The 21356-nt window shown below is 42.7% G+C and overlaps 1 protein-coding gene across 10 annotated transcripts in view; it reads left to right on the forward strand.

Moving 5' to 3' along the window:
* Positions 1 to 19146, forward strand: part of LOC117567331 (RING finger protein nhl-1) — a 30414-nt gene extending 11268 nt beyond the window's left edge. For 3 of the 10 annotated variants that reach the window (XM_052004405.1, XM_052004404.1, XM_052004406.1), the window contains 11 exons: positions 1699 to 1839; positions 2829 to 2964; positions 5743 to 5885; positions 5948 to 7264; positions 9754 to 10496; positions 14068 to 14346; positions 15316 to 16047; positions 17555 to 17714; positions 18205 to 18345; positions 18489 to 18565; positions 18625 to 19146. In XM_052004405.1, the coding sequence (XP_051860365.1) occupies positions 1705 to 1839; positions 2829 to 2964; positions 5743 to 5885; positions 5948 to 7264; positions 9754 to 10496; positions 14068 to 14346; positions 15316 to 16047; positions 17555 to 17714; positions 18205 to 18345; positions 18489 to 18565; positions 18625 to 18838 (4077 nt within the window). In that variant the 5' untranslated portion in view covers positions 1699 to 1704 and the 3' untranslated portion in view covers positions 18839 to 19146. Of the gene's footprint in view, positions 1 to 1698; positions 1840 to 2828; positions 2965 to 5742; positions 5886 to 5947; positions 7265 to 9753; positions 10497 to 11195; positions 11314 to 11485; positions 11902 to 14067; positions 14347 to 15315; positions 16048 to 17554; positions 17715 to 18204; positions 18346 to 18488; positions 18566 to 18624 lie in introns of those variants that run through there. The other 7 variants (XM_034247243.2, XM_034247246.2, XM_052004408.1 and 4 more) reach the window with 7 other exon arrangements.
* Positions 19147 to 21356: the final 2210 nt, after the last annotated feature.

The raw sequence follows: 21356 nt of genomic DNA on the forward strand, positions 1-21356 counted from the left end.
GGAGCAGCATACAATGTGAACTTTTGGCCGCATTAAAGCAACGCTTTAAATATTCCACACGATAATGGCAAACAGGCACACGACAATTAGTGGTGCACTTCGATGTTTATTTATTGGTGCAGGAAGTGCGCATTGCACACACACATATACAAATAGGCGTAACGAGAGGCGTGGCTGTAACGTATCTCTTTTTGCTCCTGTCCGGAGCCGGCTGCTGACGTGGCGTATACGCAATATGCGCGACAGCAGCAGCAGCAACGGCAGCAGATTGCACGTTATTGCATTTATTTATACATCATATAGAGCAGAGATGAGGGAAATATTTTTGGGCTTGATGGGGAAAATGTGTGTCATTTTTATTATTAAAAGCACAGCGCATTTTTAGCTTATTTTCGGTTGAGAATTTGCACTCGTTGCCAGCTTGCCAGCTTTTGACTGCTTGAATTACTTTTTCACTTTCGCTCGAATCCCTTTGCGCGTGAATATCTAATTTTGTGCACTCGAATAGAAACATTTGCGTTGCTTTAAAGCAAGCAAAATGCCACAATTTACCTCTCTGCATCGATTTAATGTCAAATGCAATTGGAATTTATTTCACTCGCATAATGTTCGATGCGAAAATGGCTTCACAAAGCTTCGCATCAAACTAAGATTTGCATCTGCAAATTCCATTCAAAACTGCACTTTCTATTGAGCTAACAGGTATTTGCAATTCATTTTTCCATTCATCTGATTGCTGTTGCAGTTTGCAGTTTGTGTTGAGCTTTCAATGAGTTCTTTTGGGGGCAAAACTGCAAGCTGGAAACTGCAAAATCGATTTACGGCAAATGAAACAAGCTGCAAATAGTTTGTTGTATTCATATTCGTATTATATATAGAATAAATATTTGTTGCCTGATTTGATTGCTTTGCCAACGCATTGTGTGGCTGACTGAATGATGTGTGAAGTATACTTCAAATTTACTCTCTCTCTCTATCATTGTGTGTGCAGACTCTTTGAGGCTCACCTCAAGTGTGCTCATAATTAAGCTGAGTTATTGGCAATTAAATTGCAATGATGCCGCACCTCTCTCTCCATTCAAGGCATCATCTTCGCTCTCATTCGTATTCACATTTCTCCTGATGTCTATTTACATTTGCTGGCCGCATTTTTGTGTGAGCCGCATTGAGTACTTTTAAATAAACCGCTTTTAATGAAGCCAGGCTGTAAGCAGATTTGTGGCTTAGAATATTTGCCAAGGCTAAATGAACCCAACATAGGATGGGGAGGTGGGGTGAAAGCAAGTGAAACTGAAGCTGAGGCTCCCCGATTTACGACAATGGCGCTGAAATGGTCAATTTATTGTATGCCTCTGCCGCTGGTTTTTGTTTCTTTTTGGGCCTGATATTTGTTTCGCTTCTTTTGTTTCTGCATTTTTTCTGCTGTTACTGTTGGTGGGTCTGTCCTTGTGCTTATTCGAATGTAAGGACTCGTAATGTAGCAATCCGATTTGGTGGGGACAGCTTACGACTGGGGGCAGGAGGCTGGCGGTTGGGACATCTTATGATGAGCTTAACGGCGGGAGGTACGCGAATTTATAATGATATGAATATCAAATTGACAGGACTTTGTCTCTCTCTCATGCTATCTAATCAAATCAAGTCAAGTCTAATGATGTGCCCACTCTCTTCCTCTCTATTTCTCGGTTGATCTTGCAGTGAATCATGGAACAATTCGAACAGTTGTTGACGTGCTGCGTCTGCCTGGACAGGTATCGCATACCGAAGCTGCTGCCATGCCAGCACTCCTTCTGCATGGAGCCCTGCATGGAGGGATTGGTCGACTATGTGCGACGTCAGGTAAGATTACTTATTTGTCACATACTCTCTCACTCGCTCTCTCACTCTCTTTCAATGCTATATAAATTTGTATCAGGAAAAGAAGTCATAAATCATAATCACAGCAAATGCATAAGCCAAATGGTTTGGGTGCGTGTGGAGTCTGTGTGTGTGTGTGTGTGTGCGGCGTGTGTGTGAGGCAATCTTTGGTAAATGCGGCGTATTTATTCAGCGGCTACGTCACATGCCAAAAGCTGCTTAATAAATCGCTCGGCAAAAGCCCGAAAAATCGCATGAGGGAAATGAAAACAAAATGTGTCCAAAGGCAAACTCAACATTGAAACGAAACGAAATGAGTTGGGTTTTTCTTTTTGTTTTTCTTGTACGTAATTTCTTTTCTCCCTTCCCTCCTTACGCTTCGTTCGTTGTTGTCGCTTGCGGCGCATTTGCGTCGATTTGGCTTTGCTTGATTCTTTTTTTTTTCGTCAGTTTCTTTTCTTGTTCGTGTCTTTGTTGCTGTTGTGTTTTCCGCTGCTGAAAAATTATAAAATTTACATATAAACCAGGCGCATACACGTACTTATCTATACATACTATATATAAAAATGAATATGTGTCTACTTCGCTACTTATAGCCCCCGCTTCTCACTCTCTGATTGTGTGCGTGTGTGAGTGTGTGTGTGTGTATTTTTAAATTTGTTTTGGCTTTACGCCAGCAACACGCAAATAATTGGTAAGCATTTTGCCATTGTGTAGCGCATCCGTTGGGCGAACTGCCAAAAACTGTTACCAATAACTGTCTTCAGCCTCTGCCAAAAGCACCAGAGTTAAGCCACCGCTCTCTTGGAGCCAGGCGTGGACAGAGATCAAACAATTGCGACACGTTCAAGATGCCTCCACATAATAAATTATTCGATATGTTGTGAGGTTTTTAAAGCGTGCTACATTACAATTAACAAATTATATTGATAGCTTGATTTACTCAACGTTTTAATTACAAAATATTGCAGGTCAAATGCCCCGAGTGCCGTGCCGAACATCGCATACCCTACAATGGAGTGCAGGCCTTTCCCACCAACGTTACGCTTCAGCGTTTTCTGGAGCTGCATATTGAAATTACCGGCGAGTTACCGGATCCCACCTCAGGTGAGTTTGCTGCCCACTTTCCTCCCCCTCGCAGGCCATTGCAAGTGGAATCATCAGTCATTCTACAAAACTAAATGAATATTCATTGGCAAAGATAAACACAGCGTTTGAATGGAATTTTGTTATTGCATTTTAAGTAGAGCTGAAAAATTGAAAACTGTATCTGACATTTTGTCTATCCAAATGTATTCTCACTCTCTCTCTTTCTCACTCTCTCGCCCGCTCGGTGTGTTTGCCTAACTGTCCATCAGGCCAACTGTCTGTCTCTCTGTCTGTCTGCCCGTCTGACTGTTTGGTTATCCTTTTGACGGCATCGTGTATGAAATTGCTGTGCAAAAGGCCATGAAAGATGAAATTGCAATTGGCATTTGCACATTGAAAATGGATTTTCATAGCGTTTTGTTTGCATAAAATATTTTTAATATATCATATATTGTTAAAGGCATTTTGTGCATTGTGATAATTGCAACTTTTTGGCCCGGCACAAAAGTCGACAACACAAAAAAACAAAGTAGATATTAATACATTTTTGCTTTGCAACAAATTTTGCGTTACTTTAATTAAATTCTCCAGCAAAAAAAGATACACAAAGGAATTAAAAACACCAAAAAAACAAAAAGGGCATAAAAAGCAAAAAGCAAATGCCATTGCCATAATATTTGGTTTCCAATTAAAAATCGACTGCTTTGTGTGTGTTTTGTCGCCGTATGCCTTGCTCCCTTTGCTCCCCCCTTTTCTGGTCATGCTGTTAGCAATTAAAACTAAGCAAAACGTAAATTGATTTTGGTTCATTTTGTGTGGTGTCTCGCTCACTGTGTTTGAATAATTTACATTGCGGCGCATATTGAGGATCAGGTTGTAACCATGACTATGCAAATAACTTGAAAGTTGATAGTCGAAGCAAATTGCAAATGACAATCACAACGTCAACGACAACGTCAACGACAACGACAATGAGAACGACACTCATCAGTAAATGCAAATAGTAGCTGTTAGCAGCACAGTTTTGAGTGTTGAGTGTGCTGTGTGCTGAGTGCTGAGTGTATTCGCAATCAGTATCAAACAGTTAATAAGCAGACAAAGCAAGTATTTTTGACAATTTTCTGCAATTGCTATGCAAATGTCTGTATTATAGACAATGAGCGAAAGTTGCTGTTGCTCCTGCTGCTACTGGGCAAATCCTTTCAAGCCGCCGCATGTTATGGATAACTGGATGCCATGATACAAGGACTCGCAATCTCATGTAGTATTTGCAAATTCACTTTTCCATATGATTACACAAGAAAATACAGCCAACTATTGGCGCAGCACAGTCAACATAGCATACTTTTCAGGGTGTAGCAAGTTTATTGTCAAGCACAGAACAGCAGAGCACAGCAGAGATTGCAGAGCAGAGGCGAGTTCATCAGACAAGGGAAAGAGTTGGCAGCAATAGTGGGAGAGGGTGATGGGGGCAGCAATTCATGCAGAAAAGTTTACTCTGTGACTGTGACTGTGATTCCAACTGCACATTGTTGTCAGTGCGGGCGATGGGCGGTGGGAAGGGTGAACGAAGGCGACTGCTCGTTATTTGCATTTGGCAGACCCAAGACATCGGCATGTCCTGGCAGGATGTGCCTGCCAACGACACATAAACATCTAGAACACATAGAATAACGCTTAGGTGCAGTTGATTTCTTGCATTTGGCGACACTCTTGAAATCGCATTAGTTCCCTCCATTCCCTCCCCTCCTCGCTCACTCAGCCAGCGAATGATTCCTGTTGCTGTGTTATGCGTTTTGTAAACGCAGTTGCAGTTGCAGTTGCTGCTGCAGCTGCAGTAGCTGCTGCCAACACTGCAAAATTGATGGCTTAGCGGCCTGTCAACGGGCCCCCGCCGTTGGCATTTGATTGCACAGTTTTACGTTTTACACAGTGAGTGTGACAAGTCAGCGCACGGTTAACATGACTTTGACTTTTTCCTGGTTATTTGGCAATGCTAAACAAGCCGAAAAGGAATGCCAATTGATTGCACGTTCTCTGGAATGGCAATTGCCAAAAATTGCCATAGCCACATAGACAGCTTGTTGGCTGGCACTGTTTGGCTGCCATTGCACTGCCTGACAGTTGTTTGTGGCCACAGGGAACGTTTTGGGATTGGGATTGGGATTTGACGCGCTATGTGCATATTGGACACTTGGCAAAAGCAATTTTGTTGTAGTATCAATTTTGGAATGCGTGGCAATCGTTTTCATTTCAACAGTTTCACTTTAGCAACATTTTTTGTACTCAATTGTTAGTGTTTTATTTATATTGCTCTTTATTAAAATCTATGTTTTGGGTTGCTACTGTTTCGAGTGAAAAAGATGCAAATTTTATTTAGACTCGAGCTTAAACTAATCTGTTTTATGTTCACTGTTTCGGTGTTTTATTTTATGTGACAAATTAGTTAAATGGTAAAATAAAATTTTATTTTTTATTAGATTTGCTTTCAAATCATGCGTTTACAATCTTGAATTATTTCAAAATAGCGTTATATTTTAATTTTTTATGTTTCATTCCAACTCTCTTTGAAAACGATATATATTCATAATGTTAGCTCAGTTTGCTCTATTTTTCCACTGTTCTGTAGTTTGTTTCAACTGCTCCTTGCAATTCAATCAGTCTAATTTTAACTCCTTTTCAAGTTTTTATTCAAAGAACTCTGTTTCATTTTCACTGTTCGCCATTTCATTCGTCAATGCAATTCCTGAATGATTTAATAAAACCCCCTTGTTTAATGTTCTACTCCAATTGTAGGTCAAATCATGGAGCGCTGCGGCGTTTGCTCCGAGAAGGCCTATCTCTCACACTGTGCTCACTGCGAGAAGAAGATCTGCGAGGACTGCAAGAGCGCCCACATGGACATACTGCGCCGAGAGATTACCCGCTTCAACTCACAGGTGAACAGCCATTGATATACGATACTCTTTTCTCTTATGCTAATAAATTGTTTCACTGACAGATTCGTCGCAGTTTGCATCGGCTGCAGGACTCGTTGGCCATCATCGAAAAGAACACGATGAGTCTCCAGACAAACGCGATAAGCGTGACAGAGGAAATCGACGAGATATATAGACGAATCACCAAGGCCATCAAGGATAGATCCGATCAGCTGAAAGGTGAGATCGATCGTTATTTGGCCGTGGAGTTGCGCAATCTGATGACGCTCAAGGAGAACTTGGACCTGGAGATAACCAACATCACCAGCAACTGTGACATCGTGGACAAATACATGAACGAGACCGTCGAATGGGATGACTGTGAACTGATGGACACCAAGGAGATCTTCTTGAAGACCGTCGAGTTTCTCCGGCACTTTGAGTACGAGAACAACGACTACAGTCGCCGTGTGCGCTTCCTCGTCTCCATCGATCCCAACCAGCTGGTCATGAATTTGGCCACTTTTGGTGATCTCAACATAGCGCCACACTCAACGCCCGGCGGCTCCGTGAGCAGCTCACATCTGGCACCGCCAACCACCTTGCAACCCGGTTTGATGCGCTCCAAGAGTGATCATCGCCTGGCCACACAGTTCCGTCAACAGGAGGAACGTGGTGGCTACAACGATGAGCCCGTGCTGGGCGGACGCAAGTTCGGTGAGCGTCCACAGCGCATTGCCAAAGATAACAACAACAGCGATCGCTATGGCGATCGTTACGGACGCTCTGAGTACGATTACGACAACGACTACGAGAACGAGCCGGCAAGTCGTGCTGGCAAATCGTCACGTTTCCGTTCGCGCTTTGTGCGTTCCCATCAGAATGAGGACTCGGACAGCGAGCAGCAACAGCAGCAGCGCCAGCAGGAGATCGAGAAGCGCAAGGACCGTGTGCTTGACAGCGAGGATGTGTCGCGCGGTCAGCTGAGTGGCATCATTCGTCTCAGCGACTGCTCACGCGTTGTCCAGCGACTCGCGGACATTGGCAAGGAGAAGAAGGAGAAGAAGTCCGATGCCGCAGTTGCAGCTCAAGCTGCCGTTCAAGCAGCCATCCAGGCCCAGAAGGCAGCGATGCAGCGACAGCAGCAAAAGAATCAACAATCCGCCGCAGCCCCCGACGAGGATGAGTTGGCGCGTCAAAAGCGCAAGACTGCCGCATCGAGTGGTGCGGCAAGCTCAACGGCAACGGACTCCAGCAACGAGCAGCGTCCCAACACGGAGCGTGTGACGGCACTGAAGCGTGGCGGACAGGGAGGCAGCGAGGAGAGTGATGGCGGCAGCAGTAACCAGCAGGCGGCGGCCTCTCCAGTGCGTAGTGCGGCGACGACAGCACGAGCCGAGGTAAGTGTGAGTGGGGCAAATGAAGAAGAAGAAGAAGAGGAGGAAGAAGATGCCGATGCGGCCAGTGACAGTGGCAGCGACAGCAGCGAGACTGAGAGCGAGACTGGAAGTGAGAGTGAGGCAGAGCAGGAGCAGAAAGTCGAAGAGGAGCAACAAGTCGAAGAGGAGCAGCGAATCGAAGAGCAGCAGCAGCCAGAGACAAAGCAACAGACAGACTTTTTAACGGTGCCCACGGTAGGGGAAGATGATGGTGACTCTTCCTCCGAGTATGAATACATCGAGGTGACAGCCAGTGAAAGTGAGGAGAGCGATGAGCGGGCTGAGCGAGAGCCGCCTGTGATTAATGTGGTGCCACCAGAGACAGAGCTTGTGGAGAAGGCGGATGAGCATGAGCAAGAGCTCATTAGCGATAGTCATAAGGAGGAGCCAGAGAGATCAGCTGAGGCGATTGTCATAGCTGAAGAGGATGAGGAAGATGAGTATACAGAGGAGGAAATCGAGGTGACCGACGACGAAACGGACTTGGACTCTGAGCACACAGCTGAGGGTGAGGCTCAAGCTCCGATTGTAGAGGAGCCAGAGGAAGATGATGATGAGGAGGAGTATGAAACGGATGAGGATTAGTTTCAATCAGTCAGTCAGTTAGTCAGTCAGTCAGTCAGTCAGTCAGCGCAGCTTGTTGTCTGTAAGCTGCCACGTGTCACGAAGCTGCTGCACAGTATTCTGTTGTTTGTGTTACGTATACGCCATGTTTGCCAACTGTGTTTTTGTCCAAAACAAAACAAAATAAAACAAAACTCTTCTTTATTTGTGTTCACTTTTCACACTTCCCCCTGCTCCGTAAGTCTGTAACGAAACAAAAGCAAAAAATTACTTACTGTTAACCGTTAACTATTTACCAATTTACCTGTTACCCTGTTACCTGTTGACCTGTTCACCTGTTTATACCTTTTACCTTCTTACTCTGCGCCCTAACAAATATTTTGTTTTATGTGTACGTTAAGTTTCATTCGTTTATTTATTTATTTCACGTTCCGTTCCGTTTTTTTGTCTTGTGAGCGCCTTTCATTTTATTTTAATGCTGTTTTGGGTCCAACCTTTTCAACAACAACAATAATAATAATAATATAAAAAACCTAATCGACTAATGGCCGTAAATGCACTCCGGCATAACAGAATATTCAATACACTACTTGCAAAGCGAAGAGTTCATTATTATTGTTCTTAAAAAAAGTGACGACCCAAAGCAGGGACATCAGAAATTATGAATTGTACAAAATTTTGTAGGCATACTCGTAATCGTAACCATTTTTTATTCATCATACATACTAGTAATTTAACATCTATTACCTTGTCGTTTTATGCTTAGTTAGAGACTGCAAAAAGTTACAAATAAAACGAAATTTTATATGTGAAAATCAAACAAAAAACAACAAAACCAAAGTGACTTGAAGATAAACTTTCTATGTCTATGTCTATCTGTATCTCTTTCTTTCTTTCTATTTCATTGTTTTTGCAAGTGGACAAACGATGTGGTAGTGATGTTAATTTGCTTAAACCTTACTAAATATCTCTATTCGATTTTGGCCAACACCAGAACCAGCTAAATAAACCGCCAAAACGCCAAGCGAAAGCCCGAATCTCATTTATCTTTGCCTTTTCCTTTTCTTTGTATGTTTTTTTCGTTGTATTTTTTATTTCATTGTCACAAATTTCTGATGTCCGCTGTATATATATTTGTTGTGCGTATGCGTCTGTGTGTGTGTGTGATTGTGAGTGGGTGTCTCTGTCACTCTCTGCCCTTCATCTCTTTCGCACAATGTTTTTTGCCCGTGCACTACATTGTCGCTGCTACACAAAGCGCAGTTCAATGGGAACATTTCAATCATGTCTGTCAGCGTTGCTGCTTCCTGTTGGTATGTGTGTATTAGTATTAGTGTGTGTGTGTGACATATGCGCACTCGTTGCATATTTGTCTTGTTTTGTTATCCAAGTATTTTTGGCATTTTTAAATGTGCAGACTGCGCACACACACAAAAAGGTCGCTCGATACCTTCCGGAAATATCGATGGCCACAAATAACGGCAAATTGATGAACTCATTTTCTAAGGGATATGAAAATGGTTATTTTTAGTTATTTAAATGAATTCATGCAAATGTTACGAGTCACTCTCGGCAAAAACTATGTCAGCGTTTGGCGGCGGCGTGCGTCATATTTTGTGTTCTATGGCTGAGTTTGACAAATGCCAGGCGTCCCGCAACGCATCCTCCCACGCACACATAACACACCCCCACACACACATCGTTGTCAATTGCAAATGTCCAGAACAATATCCTGAATCCTTGTCCATATGCATAGTCATTGCCACAGTCATCATCCATACGCATATCGGTATCTTTCTCTCTACTTTTGCATTTCGTTACGTTTTGCTCGCTTGCAACCCAACAACAACAACAACAACAACAACAACATCAACAACAACTAACAGGCTGACAGCGCCACAGACTCTGATGCAACTCCTACTCCTACCCAACAGTCCAAACCGGCCGTCTCCGCCCAGGTGGCAGCGGTAAAGAAGACCCAACGCTCCGGCAGCAGCGACAGCAGCGCCTCCACCGAAAGCTCTGCCAGCTCAGCGGCCGCAGCGGCAGCAGCAGCTGCCAGTGCAGCGCCCAGCAGCAGTAGCAGTGCACAACAGAAGGCAGCGAGCACAGCGCGTTACTCGACGACACGCGAGTCAACAGCTGCGGCGACAGCGACGCCCGAGAAGAAACCGTTTGTAAGTCGCTTCTTGCCGCAGCACAGCACGCCGGCAACTACGACGAACGGTGCAGACAGCAAGAAAAAGGCCGCCGAGTCCGAGTCGAGCACCGAGGAGGAGACAAGCTCCGAATCGGAGTCCGAGTCGGAGGCGGAGAGCAAGCCCAAGACGAGTGCGGCAACCAGCAGCAGCAGTGCCACCAAATCGACGCCCAGCAGTGCAGCCAGCTCGACAACAGCAGCCACCACATCGGGCAGCTCGTATCGGGATCGCTTGGAGGCACGACGTGCTTCGCGAGACGACACCGCTGCCACATCACGCAGCAGCTATGCCACACCTAGCTCTACTAGCAGCAGCGGTTACGGTGGCAGCAGCAGCAGCAGCAGCGCGACACGCACTCGACCTGTGCCTGCTCCGCATCATCTGAGCGAGAACGAGGATCGCTATGGCAGCGGCAGCGGCAGCAGCAGGTATTTCCATCCGAATTTCCAAGTTTTGCAGTAAAAAAGTATTCAATATTTATTCGCTAATCTGTGCATGGCTTATGTTTTAATATTTGCTATTGATTATGGCCTTAAAGTAGCAAAATAATTTATGGCCACAAACGCACATTCACTCACATTCAAAAGAGGCATGCAAAATAAATGAACTTATTCTCTTGGGACTTTAACATTTTACAATAATTGAAAATATTTGCGAATATGTCTAAAGACATTAATTACTTTTGCAGTTGATTTATGTGACTTTTAAAGTTGCAATTTAATTATTTTGTGTGATTAAATTACTCATTTAATTATTAAAGTAAATAATCGTCATTTACTGCAAAGGGTATTTCATGCTCGCAAATTGCATTTACTCAGTCTCTAATTGTGTTTTTTATTTGCTAGTTGATAATTGTGGATGCAGTTGCATTAATCAAATTACATTAATGCAAAATACGAGTGATTAATTTAACTTTGCAATTAGTAACATAATATGCTCAAGCACAAACACACACACAACTACTAATATTTTTGTTATTTGTACAAACAATTGCCATTAAATTGATATGCTTAATGAAATTAATTGATTTCTATTTAGTGTTCAATATGCCGTTGCAGTTGCCATTTCTATATTGTTGTTCTTGTCTATATGTCCATATGTTTGTATGTGATTTCTCTCTGCTGCAGCTTTGTACTACTGCGTGACATTGGCATTAGCATCGCAGTGGCCATAATATTGCTCATACGCCTCGTGTGGCGTCTAATTGTCAAGTTCATAACCTTTACATAATCGTCGCCAGCGCCGCCTTCGCCTTCGCCACAGCCAAAAAGCCAGCTATAGGTAAACAAGCTCGTAGTCAACGTCTCTCTCCTTACTTTCCCTCAATTCCCCCCTTTGCCGTCGAATATATATTTGTATTTGAATTCTCACACTGTTTGCTGTATCTATGTATCTGTATCTGTGTTCGTCTTTGCAGCGCACTGCCCCTTAGCATACCGTACATAAGTAGACCCTACCGGGCCCGCTACCGAAAGCGACTTGCGGATGTTACACGTCAAATTAAATAAATAGATGCAGAGATGCCCCTCAAAACTCTTTCCCCCATTTTTCCCCTCTTGTTTTTATTTTTTTGTGATGTTTTCATATTTGTTGTGCCCATTAAATGTGCAACTGCATTCACCGAAATTGACTATTTATTCAATTCTCCAGTCAGCCATTATGCCATACTTCAATCAGCCCCATTCATTAAAAGCCATTCGAAAGTTAACAAGAAACTAACAAGCGCACCGCATACAAAGTTTGGTTGCCCAAGTATCAGAGCTCAGACAATGACAAAGGCTTTCACTTAACCCCAGGAGGCACAACAAAACAGTTGAGAATGCGAAAATAGAATACGAAGAAAAAGACAAATAGACTAAATTATTATAAATTTTATAATAATATACATCAACGCTGACATTGTTTCGTTTGTGCTTTTTACTTTGAGCACATTAAACAAAAGAGAATTTATATGGCTTTGTGTAGCTGCGATTTTTCGCAGAATCCAGCGGGATTCCTGTGAATTTATGTGTGCTGGCGGACATTTTTGAACAGTCAAAAGAAATGTTCTTCTTAAATTTTGTCATGAGGCACATTCAGATTGTGTAGCAAGGGGTTAAAGCAAGAAAGTGAGGCAGCAAGTCAACTAGAACTTGAAATAAGTTGACGCACATGCCACTGAGCTGCTGTTGCTGCTGCTGAGGCTGGAAGTTAGAGATGATGGCGTTGCTGAAAGCACCACTCAGTGGCTTGAAAGCAACTTCAATTCAATTCACACAGCTGAGGAAGCAAAAGCAGCAGCAGCACTTCAGTGACCTTTCGAATGCGAAGCAAAAGGGTTCAACGACGTTCTGTCCTGTCCTGTCCTGTCTTTGTCATTGTGTTTTTGTCTGTACTTTTCCTAATTTACTACAGCGTCAATAATATATTTATTGAAGCCTTTCGGTCAGTTTGGGTACAAATTTCTCGGTAATATAATTAAAACTTGATGCCATCAAGAAGTGCCAGCCAGCTGTTGTTGTTAGCGAAGCAATTGTTTAAATATTATGGGCTGCGATTTGCCATTGTTTTTTTGGTGCGCTTTAAGCGACATTCTCGACATAACAATAAAATATGCTCGAGTGAGCTTATATATACATATATATAGTACATAAAGTATGTGAGGAATTTGGTTTCGCAGCTTGCCCGCATTTCATTGGTTGTTTTTTTTTTTGTTTTTTTGTTGCCATCTCATTGATTGCATGCCATTGAATGCTGCAGCAGCAGTTTTCTGATTCTGATTTTATACAGTGTTTCCTTTTTTCCTGTTATTTGTTAACTTGTAAACAAGTGCGAAGCAATTAACCAACTCAAACATACCACGAGAATCAGTTGTTTCGCATCCATTTCACCATCTCACCATTTCAACCATTTTTTGTGCCTCTTGTTTGTTTCATTGTTTTGGTCGAACTGCAAGGGCATATTGAATGTAATCGATGAGCAATGCAAAAAAAAAGTAAAAACAGAATCAACAAAAAACCCATTGCTTACTTTTATGCGCTGTCGCACAGAATACACGTCACAGCAGCTGTTGATGTGACAGCCACATCAACAGCAAGAGCAACAGCCACAGCCACAGCATCAGTATAATACTCAACTAATGAGCTTTTTGTGTGTTCTTTTTTACAGTACTTTTTTGAGTAGCATTAAATAGTATGATAAGTGTATCCTTTTTGTTGTTGCTTTACTTGTAATAAACTGTTGTATTCGTAGTTGCTATCTATACTTTCTGTAATTTGCCGTGTTGCTTTGCCAATCAAACTACCAAACTACCAAAACTACCTTGTACCCTTTTGTATCCTTGTATCTATCCACATATGTATTTACCTATCCTGCCAAGCTGTCGCCAATTGGCGACATAATTTCTCGTACTTAACTTTCTTGCTACTTTTGTATAACTTTTCGATAATGTGAAATGTGAATTTAATTAGAAACTTTTGCGAGCGCATTGTTGGTTCCGTCAATTTTTTTTTGTTCGTTTTCGTTTTGTATTTTAATTGAATTTGGTTGCCTAATAAATGAGCCAAAAAGCACAGAGAGAACCAGGGTTGTAGAAGCATATCGAGTTGTAGACGAACCCCGAACCCGAACCCGACATCGACTTCACTCTTACTCTTTACTTTAACTGCGACCCGAACTTGAACTCGTTACACAGATTTAAGCTAGTTAAAAGTTAGTTCATTAAGCGGTCGCGGATTTGCCGAAATGTGAGGGGCTTACAAAGTTTTGAGCCAGGTGCGAGGCAACACACACAGAACACCGTATAAAACCGAATACCGAACAGCGAACACCGAACAACACTCAACACTGAACACAACACTGGCAAGGCAACAGCTACAACAGCAACATCGATAACAACAACAACAACACCAACAATGCAAATACAGCAAAAAAGCAACAACAAATCGCAATAGAGAATATAGAAATGTTAAAAGCAAAATAGACAAAAAAAACCAAAAACGAATCAACATTTTTTCGTAGCTACACAAGCCGCTTCCTAAACAAAAGCAAGAGCAGCGCCATTGTGGCGCAACCCTCGCTCTCCACGCCCACCGCCTCCTTTGATGAGGATGCCAATGGCACCGGCGACGATTCGGACAGCCGCTACGGCACGGGACGTTCCCGTTATCTGGCCATGAAGGAGCGTCGCACTCGACTAGCCCGTAGTCGCTCCTCGCATCAGTTTGGCAACGACGACGACGATCTGGATGAGCCCGTGTCACCGACAACAGTCTCGCCATCCGCTTACTTGGCCTCAAGGTGCGCAGTGTAACCACAACCAACCAACCAATCGAATCCAATTCCACCAAAAAATATCTGCAAAATAAATATTGAAATCAAATCCCGAACCAAAATTTCTCAGTTGTAAATAGGATGCTATTACGGTTGTATATATATATCGCGCATATCTTAAGTATCTTATATATACTTGTATAATCGGTGTCTATATCTGGGCGCTTTCATTGTGCGTGTGCTCGTCCTTGTCCTTTGCCTATTGCCCCTGCCACACGCCCCCGACCTGCCCTATCTCTCTCTTGATAGTCACGAGCGATTTTGATGAATTATTTTTGAAACATCTTTTTATGAGTTTTATTTTATAATTTTTTTTATGAGTTTCTCTGCGTGCTCGTCCCACGTTTCTCCGTTCTCGTTCTCGTTTATGTTGCACTCTACACACAAACACACACACACTAATTCAAAGTTATAATTATATTTTTGATTTCGTTTTGAGTTCTTTTCATTTTATATAATTTTTTATTTAATTTTCTATGTCTACAACAAAAGAAACAGTAAACCAAAAAAAAAAAAAAAAAACAAATGTTACTTAGCGCGTTACAAATTAACCGATAATTAACAGGAAACAAGCCACAATTTGTATAGTTCTTTGGAAAACAGTTGCCCACTCTGTACAAATCTCATGCTCAGTCTCATGAATCTCTCTCATCACGCAGTTCCATTTCAGTCGCCGTTGCAGTTTGCAGTTTCAGTAGCTCGCCTCATTCATCATCAATCAGCCGATATCCACATTAGAAACAATCCCACAATCAAAATCAATCTTTGAACGAGAGTTGCTCAAACAGTTGCGTGAATATTACAGTTAATTTGATTGGTGTAATTAAACTGATTCTCAGAGTGATTACACTTATTTGAACTTGTGATATTTGCCAGCTGCCTCGTTCAACTCTCGACCCGACAACCTTCCGCTAATCCAACAATTATATCTTACAGATACAGCGGCTATGGCGGCAGTGATTTGTCTCGCAGTCGCTCGACGCATGCGTTGAAGTCACGCGACAATTCGCCGATAACGGATCGCAGCGTGGGATCTTCGCGCAGCGGTCTGGCCAGCACCTCCACGGACAATAAGGACGGCGAGGCTTTGAGCTCCTGGGCACGCTACCTGAAGAGCAAGTACGGCAACAAGAGCTCAAAGGATGCGCCCAGCAGTAGCAGCAGCAGCGGCGTTGGCAGCAGCCGGGACAGTCACGCCTCCGGCTCGACGGGAGCGTCAAGCAGTGGCCGAAGCACGGCGAGCGATGTGTCGCGACGTCTGAGCTTGGGTTTGCCATTGCGCCAGGCGAATGAGCTGGCCTCATCCGATGATGACGGGTCAAAAAACGGGCTAGGCTCCCCTACGTCCCCTACGGTAGCAGCAGCAGCCGGTATAACCGGAGTGGCAGGTACTATCCCTAAGCAGGTGTACCTCCGCAAGCGTCAGCAGCTGTTCCAATTGGGGGGCCGGGGGAGCGAGCCCGGATCCTTTACGTGGCCGCGCGGTCTTGCCGTCGGTCCCGACAATAGCATCGTCGTCGCCGACTCGAGCAATCATCGCGTCCAGGTCTTTGACTCCAATGGCATCTTTGTCAAGGAGTTTGGCGAGTATGGCAACGGCGAGGGTGAATTCGATTGCCTCGCCGGCGTGGCGGTCAATCGCATTGGCCAGTACATCATAGCCGATAGGTGAGTTCAACATTAAAACATCCAAAGTCCAATTGTCCGCAGTCAGCTTGAGAGTTACTCGACCGTTGCTCGAGCTGCTGTTCTCAGCTGCATTTTAATTAAGTCGAAACAATAGTCCATGATTAATTCTCGGACTTAGCTGCCATGCTTTTGGGGGTCGCAGCTGCATGTGGCTGGTGTGTCCTGGACCTCGTGTCCTGGTAATTGGCACGGCTAAGCGCATAATAGCCGCGTTAATGAGAAACATGTGCGTTGCGTCTCCTGCTCCAGTTCTCAGTTCCCAGTTCCAGCTCTCAGTTTAAGCCTCATGTTCACTGCTAACCTTTTTTGTTGCCTTGTTTATTCCCCGCTTTTTTTTTTTTTTTTTTTTTTTTTTTTTGGTATACTTGCTTCATACGTGTATCTGGGCAGCCAATCTTCATGCTTCATCCGGGCTGTCATTGTCTGACGAAAAATCTCGTTAAGCACCATCGTTGTGCACGGCTCTCGGCTCATTGTGTGCCTCAACTTTGATTTTGCACGTTAAGCGGCTTAGCCTAAGCCCAACACCCCAACACCCACCCCAACACCTCGACAGTCAAAGACCCCCGCAACTCCCCCTATCACCCCCTAACTCCCAAAACCAAGCGTATAAAATGCGTCACAGTCTGTCGTCCTCTCCCTTTCCCTTTTGCCATACGCACACTCACCTAAAGTTCCGGCGTAGTAATGAGCTCGACTGTGGCCATTTTGTAATTAATGAAGAGAAGAGTTTTGCACATTTTGTTGCTCAGCTGCATGCGCAGCAAACTCTATTAAAGTAACGTATTTTAGATAAACAACGATGCATGGAAAAAGCTTTATGCATTTTCTAGTTGATTTAAATTGTCTTTGTTGAAATTTCAGTGAAATTCAAGAACTTATGAGTTGGAAACAGTTTTAATTATAAATCGAAATTAATTGGGTGAAATTTAATACATTATCTATCTACAATTTAATAAATCAATGTCTCACTCCAATAAGCGAAAATTGGGTCACCAGCAAAACAATTAGGTTGAGTAATGAAGTTAAAATAGCCTTTTCTTGGAATATTGTAATCTTCCGCAATATTTTGTATATAATTTCATAAATTCTACTCATTTATTGTCCAGTTTAAACCTTCATCTTGGAGTTGTTTTCTAAGAACATTGTAAACGCATTTCTAAATAATTTGCTTAAACTATAAGCAGCCAGATCCCTTTTTGCAAGATTTCTTTGTTACTTACAACTGCTTATGAGTGTCAAAAATGGCTGCTTGATTTAATTTAATCAAGTGTTTTTCTTCGAAACTCAACTCAACGACAAGCACATTAAGGAGCATATTTAATTATATTTATTTAAAAGTATTTTGCTGCGCTAAGGGAACCCTTACGAAATTCTCTTAAATGGCATACGATTATGTGTTGAGTATTGAGTTTTAAATTTCCATCATGTTGTCGCATGGCATTTACACGAGCTGCCTTTCAACTGTCTCTCTACTATGTTGCAGATACAATCATCGCATACAAGTGCTTGATCCACAAGGACGCTTCCTGCGCGCCTTCGGTTCGCAGGGCACCGCAGATGGCAAATTCAATTATCCTTGGGGCGTAACAACCGATGCACTCGGCTTCATTTACGTTTGCGATAAGGAGAACCACAGAGTGCAGGTAATGGCTGCTTCTTTCCATTTGCATGCAAATATTTATAATCATCAGCAGCAGCACAGCAACGGCAACAGCTTCAGACTGAGCCTCGCTCGAGAGAGTCTTGCCCAATTTGTCACACTTGAACTACGGCAGGCAGAAGGCAACCTCAGACGTTGGCCTTCAGCCACTGACACGCCCACAATGAGGTAAAGCAATTTTCATGCGCTTAACTGCAATATATTCGTATACACACATACAGAACACTGATGGACTCTGGGATGAACTCTGTGTGGAATTGTGCTTGGATTGACTCAACTTCGACTGCTAGACTCTGCTGTTGCTGTTGCTGGTGCTGTTGCTGTTGCTGCTGCTGTGAAAGTTGTTATACCTTTTACTATTCTCTCTTTCGTTTTTTTTTCTGCATTACATTGCAATTGGATAAAAAACTTATGAATACGTTTCGTTTCATGTTGTCGCTGTTGTTGCTGTTGGTCTTGGTCTTGGTGGTCAGGTTTTCCAATCCGATGGTTCCTTCGTTGGTAAATTCGGTTCCTGTGGCCGTGGCGAGGGCCAGCTTGAGCATCCGCATTATATAGCCGTATCGAATACGAATCGTGTTATTGTTTCCGATTCGAATAACCACAGAATTCAGGTAAGCTGTCAGTTCACATGAACATTTTTAATTAAAATATGTTCCAGATTTCTCACCACACCAACAATTTCTCAGTCTCTCACCTTTTTGCACCCATCCAATTATGTGAAATTACTTTAACCTCTGTTTCTTACTTGACACAGATATTCGATGTTAATGGCAAGGTGCTGTCCACAGTGGGCGGCGAGGGCTCCGACGATGGTCAATTCAAGTTTCCACGGTAAGAAATTCGAATTGCACCCATTTAAAATTGGGTTTAATAATTGTTTGGAATTGCAGTGGCGTCGCTGTGGATGATCAGGGTTATATATTTGTGGCCGATTCGGGCAACAATCGCATACAGATCTTCAATCCCGATGGCAGTTTTCTGAAGACCTTCGGCTCTTGGGGCTCCGGTGACTCGGAGTTCAAAGGACTCGAGGGAGTGGCCATCATGTCAAACGGCAACATTTTGGTATGCGATCGTGAGAATCATCGTGTCCAGGTGTTCTAGGCCACGCCCACATCCATTGCATTACTTGGTTTACTTAATATGATTTTCAATTATAATTTCCAAAACAATTTTCATTATTGATTTTAGTTTCCTTAAAAACAATTGAATGTCGACATTTCTAGGCCTAGAAATCAATCAATCATTTAAGTAACAAACTTGGAAAATGAAAAAAAATCGAAAAACTTGTTAATGCGAGAAAAAAAGAGGAACTATAATACATACATACATATATACATACTATACGTACACATATAAATATTTATTGAATAAAAAAAGCAAAGCGAAAACTCGTCAGAGTTGGAGTGAAAGAGCACTTGGTCCAATCATTTAGCACACATAATGAATTCACTGCAGTCAGAGCTTGGCCTAATTGAGATTTATTTGGCTGTGCAGTGCTGCTCCCACAACAAATTTCCACAGATTTTGCTGCCTGGCAGCCTGCCACTTTATTAAATTAAGATGTTTTTGGGTTGCAAAATGAAAGTTTTTGCTACGTTCCACATAAACTATATGGTTTAGCAGATGTGTGCGTTTGTGTGTATGAGCACAACAACAACTTGAACAACAAGCACTGAAAGCAGCTGTAGATTTATGTGTAATCGCATAAATTTGTTTGCCAGCAAATGTTGAGCATACGCCACGTAGTACTATTCTGAGCCAGAACAAATAACAAAAAAACGTGCCACTGGGAGCAACACGAACTATTGATACACTGACGGTCTAAAACAAAAGCGAATAATTGTTGTGCAAATATACAAGTATTATTTAATTACTTATCACATTTTTCCCAAAGGCAATTCAATTAATTTCAAATTTAATATAATTACTCAATTTTATGATAAATGAAATAAAATAAACCTTTTCATGCAGTTGCGAGCATTGCGAAATTGGGTGAAAATATTTGCATTTCAATTTTGTAAAGGTTTGAAGTAGAATCTGCAGCAAGTGGATTAACAACTTGCTGCTAAAGTTATAATATCCCTTGCAGAGTAAAATAAAACGACAACGGTTCCCTCACACACACACACACATATACACACATTTACTGGCTCATACAAATAACACAAAATGTTGCCAATGTAAGTGAGTTTTATGTGATTAAAATGCATGTGAGTGCGTGAATGAATGGTGAATGGTGAGTATATGAGTGTTGAGAGCTCCTTGCTGAGTTCGTTCACTACACAACTTTATGGCTTACCTACTGCTGGATGCCTTCGTTTCACTTGATTCAAACGCATCGCATCGACGCCTGATTACGTAATAAACTTTGTTGATTTGCAGCAGTCGCAATTAACCTTTGATTGGTAGCAGTTGAGGCCCACAAATTACAGGACAAAATTGTAAGGTTTCCCCTACATCAACATTAAGCTGCTCTATCATATGAATTCTGGTAATCTAATTGAATCAAATGCGAAACATTTTGCATGTCACGCAGCGGCAACGCCTACCAATTAGCACATTAAGAGCGATAGGCGTGGAAAGGATACGTAAGACTCACAGCACATGGAATGCAACATTTTAATCAACTTTGCGAATTAAAAAGAGCGAACTCTGCGGGGGAGATGAAGAGAGGAAGATCCAATGAAAAGTTGTGCAAAATTAAAGCGAACAATTTGCCAAAGTGCCGTCGCTTTTATTTTTTATTCGTTGCTTTTTTCATCCTCTTCTGTTTTTTTTTTTTTTTGTGTTTTTTTTTGCTCGTGCTGCCGTTATTTTTATGGGCTGCACATGCGAGTTGTGGGCGTGGCAGCTGTGAAATAAAAGCAGCTACAAGTTGCGTTCTCATTCCACGCGTAGCTCCATAAATTACAGTTTTTGGCAGAAGCCTCCTCATGTTCCCTCTGCCTTCTCGGCCACGAACCTTTTAGATGTCTAGCGACTTCAGTAACCACAACAACAACAAATTGTACAAGGACAACAACAACAACAACATCAACTGTGCACAATTCGATTTTTTTATGAGTTGTAATTTTTATTTGCCATATTTGCATGTATCACGTGCGACGTTGCGAATTTCATTTAAATTAACTACTGCGTCGCTGGGCGTGGCCTCGCGATGGGCGGGAGGCGTGGCGCGGCGTTCCGTTTGCGTTTAATTGGAACACGTTCCGCTTCAACAATAACAACAAACGTTTTGCTCATGTTGTTGTTTTATGACCTCACAATTTGCCAGCCAAATTGCAAGTGATAAAAAATTATAAAACATTGTGAACTGCGCTTAAAAGTATGCTACAAAAACTTACGCTGCCCCGCGAGCACAAGCGAGACAGCAAGCGTTAGAATGTGAGCTAGAGATAGAGACGGAATGAGAGAGACGGAGAGAGTTAGGGGAGAGGGAAGCAGCAGCAGCTGTGCAGCAATCTAAGCAGTGGCAAGTTTAATCTTTTTACGGCCGCCGTCAAAGTGCCGTAACTTTTGATTTTCATCGCTTTGCCGCTTCGATTTTCATTTGTTTGCACAAAACGCTCTGCACTTGCAACTGCCACAAGTACACGCAAACAAGCACACTCACACATAA

This window comes from Drosophila albomicans, chromosome 3, assembly GCF_009650485.2.
Source record: "Drosophila albomicans strain 15112-1751.03 chromosome 3, ASM965048v2, whole genome shotgun sequence".
In the NCBI taxonomy this organism is placed as follows: domain Eukaryota; kingdom Metazoa; phylum Arthropoda; class Insecta; order Diptera; family Drosophilidae; genus Drosophila; species Drosophila albomicans.